Source organism: Pelobates fuscus, chromosome 2, assembly GCF_036172605.1.
Source record: "Pelobates fuscus isolate aPelFus1 chromosome 2, aPelFus1.pri, whole genome shotgun sequence".
Lineage (NCBI taxonomy): Eukaryota > Metazoa > Chordata > Amphibia > Anura > Pelobatidae > Pelobates > Pelobates fuscus.
This window is the reverse complement of record NC_086318.1, coordinates 49,684,163-49,695,470: the sequence shown is the minus strand read 5'-3', so window position 1 is coordinate 49,695,470 and position 11,308 is coordinate 49,684,163. Positions and strand designations below refer to the sequence as shown.

Sequence of the window (11,308 nt, the reverse complement as noted above, 5' to 3'; positions counted from 1 at the left end):
TGGTTTGCATGTGCAAAAAAACTTCAATAAAGTACAAGATTTATATAAAAAAAAAAAAATCACATTGAATTCACAATGTAGCGACTAACACTGCAATGACTTAAATGTTTTATTTTGTTAAATATAACTAATCCAAACTCACAGTGCCTGTAGGGTTATACTAGTATCCGGGTATCCTTAGCACACCCCTTTCAAAGGGACTTGAGCACAAGTTTATTGAATACCAAATAGCAACATTTAGGCAAAAATATCAGATTTATAAAAAATCACCAGCATTGCTAGTCACAGTTCTGCGTGAAATTTTGTAGTTTGGTTATCAATTGACTACAATTAGGTGTTTAGTTTATACATCTCATAACCATCGATGTTACCATAGTGAATTGTTACAGAATAAAACTTGGCCAGGGTCCAGCTATTTGATCTTACCACTTTACCAGTGTTCCAAAATGATATATAGGCTGACAAGTAACAATGTATTTGTCTTTCCAAATGTGACAGGCAGACTTCCATAGAAATTGTTTTAATTGGACCTCACATTGATAATGCATTAGTAACCAAGAAACCGTTATCCCAAATATGTAGGGTTTTGTTTATATTTAAAGGGGAATTATACAAATATATTGGCTTTAACGTGTCTTCTAGCATAATCCCAAATGTAATGGAGTAAAAGCTTTATTGTCCTTTTATTACAAATAACAATTCAATTTTCACTTTCTATGTGGGGGGGGGGGGGGGAGGGGGGCTATAAAAGACATAAGCATGCTGGACACTAGGCTCTTGGAGTCTAGAATTTCAAACAGTGGGGACCTCAAAGGACAATTTATTTGATTAAAGAAGGAAAAAATGGTTTCCTCCTCCAAATCCTTCTTGTTTTACCTTCACAGATTTGATTCTCAGCCACTTTTGTGGCAACACATGTTTTATATGAATTGATATTAAGATGAATTTTAGTCTACAAATAACTGAATACAGCCTTACCGGGGGACAGAATTCTTAAAACATGATGTCAAGTTTCTTAGGCATTAGAATTAAAACTAGCATACAAACTGCAATTCAGCCAACCTGGCTCTGGCCCAAAGAGAACATTTGGGATGCATTATTGAGTTTATCAGGGGTAACGCGCCTTATAAAATCTGCTTCTGTTTTTGCACCATTTTTTCCCCCTATTTACCTATTGATTTTTTTTCTTCTTCTTCTAAACAACCAGTACTAAATTACCTAAAAAGTAAAGTTTACAATTTTTATTTTCCAGAAATTACAACATAGCCTTGTGTAATGAGTTTTTGGAATGCAATCGGAATAGGTGACATACAATGAATTGTTCAATCACTTTGTTCTTGGTACTGCCTAGGGTTTTCCACTGCAACTTGTCATTGCGTTTGATATCTTGAACCAGTGCAGGATTATTTTGCCTTTATAAAGCTTTTCAAATCTTTTATTAATGCTCTCTAAACTTTGGTGTGCCGCACCCATGTTACTAAACTACAACTCTCATGAATCCCTGGCACTCTGCTTAATTGAAAGAGCCATGGGAGGTGTAGTTCAGCAACATCCTGGGTGAGGGGAGGACTGGTGTATACATTTGGGGTGTTGGCTGAAGAAACTCCCGAAGCCGGAAGGCGTGCCAACAATGCAATCTGACCAAGTTTATAAACGTTTATTACATACTTTACAAGCTTTTTTTGTTTGTTTGCTTGCTTGCTTGCTTTTTTTCCCCCCTCTATTTTGGTTTGTATATGTGTTTACAAGTATTAGTTTGCTGGTAAAAAAAAAAAAAAAAAGATAAAAAATAAAATAAAAATAAAATGATTTGTCTCTTTAAGCACTTGTACACCAGAATGTATTTGTATTCACTTCATGAAAATTCTTGCAGCAGGCAAAATTATTCATTTTCTGTAATCATAAATATATTGAGAGATGTCTAACCAGACCTTAGAATGGCCAAACTTAATGTACCAGAGAATAGTCAAAATACGAGCCGAGGTCAGGAACACAGAACGAAACACAGTTGCAAGGAATAGCCAATAGTCAGGGATACCAGAATTCAGGGAAGTCAGAACAAAGTCAATAACCAAAGAAACATGATCAGGAACACACTCTCTGAGAACCAGCAAAGGGAAACCATGATAGGGCAATGAGTAGAATGAGTGAATTTAAAGGGAAACTCCAGTGCCAGGAAAAAAATCTGTTTTCCTGGCACTGCAGGTCCCCTCTCCCTTCCAACTCCCATCCCAGGTAGCTGAAGGGGTGAAAACCCCTTCAGGTCACTTACCCGAGACCCCGCCGATGTTCCTCGGCAGTGGTTTCGGGTCGGCGTCGCTCCTCCCTGTAATCACGTCAGCTGGTGGGCGAGACTGATCCCGCCCGCCAGCTGAGGAAACCTAATGTGCATGCAGGGCAATGCCGCACACGCGCATTAGGTCTCCCCATAGAAAAGCATAGATTTGTAATGCTTTCCTATGGGGAATTGAGCGACGCTGGAGGTCATCACACAGCGTGATGACGTCCAGCGACACTCTAGCAAAGAAAATCTTTGCTATAAATGCGGAAGTGCCCTCTAGTGGCTGTCTAGTAGACAGCCACTAGAGGTGGAGTTAACCCTGCAATGTAATTATTGCAGTTTATAAAAAACTGCAATAATTACATTTGCAGGGTTAAGAGTAATGGGAGCAGAAGTGGTCTGGGTGCCTGGGGTGTCCCTTCAAATATCCCTCCTGTGAATCCGATTGGCCGTACTCTGCCTTTGACTCCAAAACAAGCGTCCGTCCTCTGCGTGACGTCACCCGCACGTTGACATAGCTACCACCGTGGACAGACGTGGGGCTATATAAAAGCGTGGATCCGCTGTGGCCGGCTTCAACCGGCATGTTGCAAAAGCCTGGCCTTATGGCATAGGACCGCCGAGCAGCACTTTTACTACTCCTGAAAAGGTGATTTATGTTGTGCATAGCAAATGGATATATACGTGACAGATTTATAGTATTGGGACACCATATTATGTGATAGGTTTACTTTGTTTCTCTCATTTCCAAATTAAGAGATGGTGGGTGGAGATAATCCGGGTTTAAACTAATCTGCTCTTTTATGACAGTTACCAAGAAAACCATCAAGTATGGGTTCTATAAATAAATCACCATCACATCTTCTGATGGGAAAATCCAGTTATTCACCAAACTATTAATGGCGATAATGGAGAAGATTAAAAGCATGGTTTGTGCCATACTGCTATCCCATCAAATTGGACAGAATTTTACCACAACTCTGATATGATTGCAGCTTTCTGTTCAAGTAGCACCATAAAATATGTAGATTAAGGTAGATGTAGGAGTACTTTACCTATTGTGCAAGTAATGGCCAGCAAATGCATAGAGTAAAATCCAACAGTCCAGTATTTAGGGATTACCCTGTTGAGTCTAAGGTGTTTTTTTTTCCCCCTTTCTTTTTAAAAACACTTTAGACACAACAGGGTAATCCCTAAATCATGGACTAGTAGGGGGTACTTGAGGACTGGGTTGGGAACTACTGCTCTAGATCAACCTATTTTTGTTCAAGATTAGCCAAACTCCTACCTATGCATCAACCCCAAATAGCTTCTTGGCAGTGGCTATATCGGTATTATATTGGGCTTGGATGCATTTGGGATTTAAAGATCTCACCACGTGCCACAACATTCTCAAACATTTTCAATAACTACAAAATTAACAGTGGTGTACCAAGTTTTTATTTTTTATTTCTTAAGTCACGCAAACATTTATACAAAAATTAAATAAAAAAAAATAATGCAGTTCAGGAAAATCCATTACAATAACCCTAGTGAATATTATCAAACTGTGAAAAAAAATTTGATTTATTTTTAATCTTTGTATTTCTGACTTAATTTGGGAAAAATGGCATTTAAATTATTTTTTGAATATTTTAGAAAGAAGTAAAATATATGGTTTATTTTGTAATAAAGTGGATTCACACCCTTTGTTAATGCTGTATGTTAATATTTAAAGCAGTAGTCACTTATATTTATATTGGACAAGTCTAATCAGAATAGTAACCTAAACGATTACAATAATATACCACAAACCTGTATAGTCATTGTTGGGATCCAGGTAGTGAGCATGTCACACCAGGTCATGTTACAGAGGCAGGTGATTGAGCCACAATCTATTTGGGACATTCAATGTAAAGTACAAGCGACATTTGTACATCTAGCCTTGCTGTTTGCCGCACTAATAATGTATTGCTCAATGACCTGCTCACGTCCAACAGAGACATTAAGATGCACGAGTGAGGGTAGGAAACAGTAAAACACCATGATAATATACTGCAATTTTCCAAAAAATGACATTCACAGTGCACTATCTGCTGCAGTCAAATCATAACTGCAACTTTGTATCACAAATACAAATGTATCTAGAAGTTTTAAATCCTGAAAATGCGCAATTCTTTACTGGAAGCATGGGCAGCATGTCCATCTGAGATACTGCAGTGAATTGGATGAAAAGCCTCCATATAATGCACCTGGAACTAGCAGATCCAGTGCAGTCAGTCATTCTCAATCAGGAAATTCTTAATGATCTGTTTATGAATGCTAGTTTGTAAATTACTTTCTCTGTAATTTGCAATATCATCAGATGTATTTGCCAGTCTATGCTTTCCGGATGGCCCTGCTCTCGGTCTGCCCATTCTGAGGCTACAATGTTACAAGGAGGCATTCAATCCTGTACACTCAGTACTAAATATGGCGATACTATCCACATGGATGCACATAACATGTCATCTTTGGAATCAAATGCTTATGAAACATCCAGGGTTATTCACTAAAGAAAGAATTCAAAGTGAAATATATTTTTTCTAATTTAAAGCAGCACTGTCACCCTCAACCCAAACAATTTATGAAATATTCATATTAACTGTGTTGGAATTTCATTGAAATTCCAACCAAGTCAAAAGTTAAACGGAGACAAAATAGGGAAATTGTCTCTGTATATTTCCTACGCGTGACACTTCTAGACATTGGGAAGAGCTACCGCTGTCTAGAAGTGTCAAGTCCCTCAGCCAAAAAGAGAACTGCAGGCAAGCAGCAACCATAGAACCTCCCAAACCAGGAAATAACTGTGCCAATCAAGTCTCTCCTTCTGGTCTATGGGGCCTGCAACGATTTAAAAAAAAAACCTGCCCAGCAGAAGTTTATGGAGTTTAGATTTCAGCTCCCAGCAGCAGTCCCAATCAGATATTAGTCTATTCACAGTTTTGTGAATAGGATTAAGTACAGCATCACCTGAGCTGCCAAGTGACACAGCTTAAGCTCCAGAGAGCCATAAAGCTGAGGTAGGGACACATTTGCATGACGCGAGAGCACGCCATAAAGAGAGCAGATTCTTCCATTGACAGAGGAATAAGAGGCCGGCTTTTCAGCTGTAATGGTTTTTCCAAAGTAATGGCGTTCTAAGCCACTAGGTGCAGGAAGAAAAGAACGGAGGATCTCCTGGAACCATAACCTACGCAATGAGCATAAACTGTTCTGTGCTGTAAGAGTCCCTTTAATACATTTTGACAGTTTTAATATATAAAATAATTGAACACTGTGGTATGTGAGAGTTAGAGAATGCCCTCTTAAGTTTATTTATGGAATTTCGTGCAATGCTCCAGTAAAAGATTGCTTTTGCATTAGTCAGCAAAGATCCAGTTTTATGTTCCAAATGAGCACAGACATTTGCAGAAACATTTGATCTGCACAATTACAGCAATAATTCCAGTATAAAACAATTTGGATCACAATTTGATCATCACATTTAATATACATTTCCTGGGCGAGAGGAAAGGCTGTGCATATTGTGCTATACTTTATTTTTAGCTTTATAAAATCGGCAGATTCAGTCATGTTACCCCAATTATATGTGTAACACTTACAGATCATAGCAAAGCAAGTATCCAAATGTTAGGGGTTTTTGTGCTTTATCACATTCTTATTTTACATTTAATCTTTTTATAAACTTCTTACATAAAATATTTTTATTTATGTGTGCTTTAAATCTGCATTTTGGGTGGTTAAACATACACCGTAACATGGCTATATACGGCTGTGAGGAGTAGTTTAATAATTGAAGTAGTAAAACAATTCATTGTCATCTCTTGTTTAACCAACTGGCATCACAAAAAAGCTATTTTTTTTGGGGGGTGTGGGGGAAGAAGGGAGGAAACAGGGGGTGAACGATGACAAAAATCTAAGCTTTGCAGGCAGTTGGCAGGACAGTAAAGACCTAGAGGTTTTTGGTATACATTCTACTGATAATTAAAAGAAAAACGAAAAACAACCAAACATGATCCTATAGGAGTATGAAAGAGCATGTAGAAATATGTTGATAAAATCATGGACACTGTTATATGAAGAAACTTTGACAGAAAAAAATAAATCTGTTTTGGTCAAAGCAGCTGTTTTGCATGGCTTCTCACAGCAAAATATCCAATTTCCTTCCATAAAACAGATTTTTAGACAAGGACAACATTGGGAGGTCTTGTTTGGTTTCTATTTTGCATTCCATATGCCTTTAGATTTTAATTACAATAAAAAGATCAGAAAATCTTTGAATATTTGCAGCAGTACAGTAGCAGGTTGGAGCCAATGCGCTAGTTTCTAGAATGCAATGCTTAATGCAGGGTATAGACACTTCAAACATGTCAGCAGTACGGTCACCTAGACGCAGCAGCAGCAAATCCAAATTCTAAAAATATATACAGTATATGCACACATTTGTTGTATGTGTATTATCTGGGAGCACGATCGTTGGATTTATTTGGTAATGCAAAGTGGGCAGCAATGGAGAAAAACACTTCAATATGGAGAATACATAGATAAACTGATCTGTGATTTACTTTATATAAGGTTAAAGCATCCTCTGAAATATAGGACGTTCTTCAAAAAAAAAAAAATAAATAAAAAAAAAACACATGCAAATGTCCATTAGCAGCATTGATCCACAAATCCACCAACAGTCCCAAAAATACACACTGACCGTTTAGGGGTCAGTTGGGTAAAATCCCTTTGTTAAAAAAAAAAAGGAGGGTAAGAAACTGGCCTTGAGGATCAGGATCTAATAAAATAATAATTACAAGACTAGAATATAAATAAATGCCAGTACTGTGATGATAGGAGCTGCATGCTTAACTCTAGAACTTCTGGATTCTAGATTCTAGATTTGTTTTATGAATGTGTATTTTAGGACTGGTCTTCTGCAAGCTGCTTAATACTATAAATGTGGGGGTGCCCAACGGCTCCTTGCCAGGCAGCTGTAGCACGAAAACACCCATAGTTCTAAAAAAAAATAAGATAATTCTGGGTATTGCAGTCCAACAGCAGGGAGGAGCAAAGTTTAACACCTCTGCTATAATGCCTCTGACTGGAAACTGGAAATGGAACAATAAAATTATACATTTTAAAGAATAAGTGCCTAAACATGGTTTGACAAACTGACAAATAACACGACAGCAGATACAATCAATTCACACTATTTTAAAGTATGGTTTAAGCACTTTGGTTAAAAGTAAAAAAAGAAAACAAAACAAAAAAAAAAAACTCAAAAGGGGAACAATGTGTTCAATTTGCAAGTCAAATATAATGGCCGACAGTAAATGCAAGTTGTGCTAGATCAGTCAGATTAAAGATAAGAATACGAGTCTATATTCAGTAACAGGAAGGTAATGGCTATGTAAATACACATAAGTATTAACATCAAATCTGTATTAAATTATGTAAACATATACATCTTCTGAGGTCAGTAAAAGAATCCTCTGCACTTGTAGGATTTTACTGAAGCATAGCCCGGATCTGTTTCGAAGTCGACTCATCGTTCAGGTGCTTTGTGGTAAACCTGCAAGGTTAAACAAACAATGAGTGGCCAATTGTCAAAATGGTTTCCATGTAACATGCTCACCCATATTTAGAATTACATTGTCTGAACCAGGAGGGGGAGCAACAAAAATTTAGCTGCAACAAAAATGATGAAATGCACAGCTGCAAATATACAAGTTTCATGCTAGTTTGCATTAGTGCCAAAGCACGAGAGAAGGGCCATGTTTTTGTTTTTTTATTCCAAAAACCATATACTTGGAAAAATTCTCCCTTTTTGGAAAACTGAAGTGTCCCTTTATGTACTGTTGCACTCCCTATACCTAATACTCCATTCCTCTCATTACAACATTGACCTACATCCACCCGCCCTCAATCATTTCATCATTACATTTCAACCTGTAGGATTACAACACCTCTAGTTTGCAATATCTGTTTAAAACCATTTCCCTAGATTTAAATATAATATAAAATGCTCCTGTTCAGAGAACCTTATTTAGAATTTATAATGAGGTCTCGTAAACATACACTCCAACAAAATCTATTTCTGTGGCCTCAATTTATTGAGCTTTTTCCTTCTTCATAGCGATGTACACAGAAACACACCTCCATGTTCCAAAGAGGCCCACTTTAAGGCTGAAATTCCCAAACAACTTACAAAACAGCAAGCTGTGCTTCAGATTTTTAAAATAAAACTAATTTTTCAGTTTATGGTGATGGACAACCTTTTTCAGTAGGTTACTTTGATTTCACAGATTTGCAGTACGTATGGGCTAACAGTATTTCAGGGCAATATGCCTTTGGACAGTACGGTACCTGAGCGCATTTAGAAGTCCTTCCACACTATCGGGGGGTTGCTCCTTCAAAACCTTTATGCAGCCCTTCATCTATAAGAAATAATAATGTTGTTTAAGGTTAAGGAAGGAGAGTATGACTGCAGTGTTAGGAATAAATAGTTTTACTACATGCAAGGCAAATGCAAAACAACTGAATATTTACATACAAGTATGTGTCTGTTTTTTTCTTTTTAAAACAATTCAAGTAAAAATTCAAGGGGAAAATTAAAATAAAATAAATCACAGAAAACCAAGCAACGTTCCCCTCCCCCCCACATTATATCCATGTGCACTGTAGTATATTTCCCTTCAAATTTAAAACCATTCAATAAATGATGATATGAGCTAGGTTAGCGAAACAAGTCTCCAAGTGAAAGATCTGCTAGTCTTGGAGCCAGTCAAGATTTGGCTCAGTAATACACAAAATAACTTCCCCCCCTGCATGGTCCAATTTATGATATATAGATAATGGAAGGTTTAAATATATTTATTTCCTCCTAGTACTCAATGCATTAAATGGATCAAAATCCAATTTAAATGAATATTACTGGGGAGAGGAAATTAAAGTGACACTCTAGTCATCAAAACAACTTTATCTTAATGAAAGTTTTGGTGTATAGATCATGCCCCTGCAGTCTCACTGCTCAAGTATCTGCCATTTACGAGTTTATTCACTTTGTTTATACAGCCCTAGTCACACCTTCTTGCATGTGACTTGCACAGCCTTCCTAAACACTTCCTGTAAAGAGTCATTCTTTTACACTTCCTTTATCGAACATTCTGTTTAATTGAAAAGTTCTTTCCTCCTGTTCTGTTGATAACTTGCTAGACCCTGCAGGAGCCTCCTGCTTGTAATTAAAGTTCAAATTACAGAGCAGGAGATAAAAACCTTTAACCCCTTAACGCCGTTACGGCGTGCTATGCCGTCACGGGTTAAGTGGGCTTTAAAGCCGTTATGACGGCATAGCACGCCGTAACGGCTTGCAGCCCCAGGAGGTAAGTTATACTTACCTCCGCCGCGATCCGCTTCGGGAGGACTGCCTCACAGCCCAGGCAGCCCTCCCACGGCAAATCAGGCCCCCGGGGGCCATGTGATCGCTCTCAAAGAGCGATCACATGGCCCCCTATAGCTGGCTGTGGATCTGCCAGCAGGGGGACTGTTTGAAATATCAGACAGTCCCCCTGCTGGTGGGAAGTATAAAAAATAAATAAAAGACAAGTGTAAAAATAAATTAAATATATATATATATATATATATATATATATATATATATATATATATATATATATATATATATATATATATATATATATATATATATATAAATATTATATATATGTAACGTCATACAAAGTGTATTTTAATATTAATATAAGTATATATATATTAATATTAAAATATGTGACTAAGTGGCTACTAAAAAAGACTAAACATACCCCACTTTCAATACCTTGGCTTGTCTACTTTTTCAAATGGTATGCCATTATGGGGGTAATTCTCATTCCTGGGCTACCACACCGTCTCAAAGGTAACATTACCAATCTGGCAAATTTCAATTTGAAAATGTAATGTTCTATATTTGACCCTGTAACTTTCCAAAACAACATAAAACCTGTTAATGGGGGGTACTGTTGTACTCGTGAGACATCGCTGATTACAAATATGTGCATTTTTTTTGCAGTAAAACCTAACAGTATTATGACATTCACAGTTAAAATGTCAGACGGAAATGCAAATTTAAAAAAAAAAAATCTTATTTTCTCACATTTTTTTTACTTTTATTCATAATAAATGATGTTCCATATATGAATAGTTAATGATAGATTAAAGCCCTGTTTCTCCTGAACAAAATGATATATAATAAGTGTGGGTGCATATAATTTGAAAGAGGGGAACTACGGGTGAACAGACACATAGCGCAAATTCCAGTTTTTGTTTACGTTTTGTTTTGATCAGAACGTGCACTATTGACTCCGTCCTGAAGGGGTTAACCCCTTCAGGATCGTCATCGGCATGTTTACTTAACCGATCGCCGTCGTTCCCCTGGCGGCGATCAGCGTTGATCCCATTGTGGGGAGACTGTCTGCAGCCCAGACAGTCTCTCTATGGCGGATTAGGACCCCTGTGGCCATGTGATCGCTCAACAGAGCGATCACATGGTCACAATAGGTGTCCTAGTGTCTGCATGCAGGGGGACTGCCTGTGCTGACAGGCAGTCTCCCTGCAACTGTAAAATCATAAAAAAAAATTAAAGTTAAAGTTAATAAAAAAAATATATATATATTATATATGTGTATATATCTATATCTATATCAATATAGATATATATAGATATCAAATTCCGCAGCGCTTTAAAAAGTTAAAGTTAATAAAAAAATATATATATTATATATATCTATATAGATATATAGATATATATAATATATATATATTTTTTTATTAACTTTAACTTTTTAAAGCGCTGCGGAATTTGACGGCGCTCTATAAATAATATAATAATAATAATATAGATATAGATATAAATATATATATCTATATCTATAATTATTATTATTATATTATTTATAGAGCGCCGTCAAATTCCGCAGCGCTTTACGATGGGTGGACGAACAGACATGTAGTTGTAACCAG

The 11,308-nt window shown here is 36.9% G+C and overlaps 1 protein-coding gene across 6 annotated transcripts in view; it reads right to left on the bottom strand.

The window, feature by feature from the left end:
- Positions 1–7,046: 7,046 nt before the first annotated feature.
- CYRIA (CYFIP related Rac1 interactor A) overlaps positions 7,047–11,308 on the bottom strand; it is an 81,256-nt gene continuing 76,994 nt past the window's right edge. For all 6 annotated transcript variants that reach the window (XM_063442139.1, XM_063442143.1, XM_063442140.1 and 3 more), the window contains 2 exons: positions 8,657–8,727; positions 7,047–7,862 (listed from right to left, as the gene is read on the bottom strand). In XM_063442139.1, coding sequence (XP_063298209.1) covers positions 7,799–7,862; positions 8,657–8,727 — 135 coding nt within the window. In that variant the 3' untranslated portion in view covers positions 7,047–7,798. The remainder of the gene's footprint in view (positions 7,863–8,656; positions 8,728–11,308) is intronic.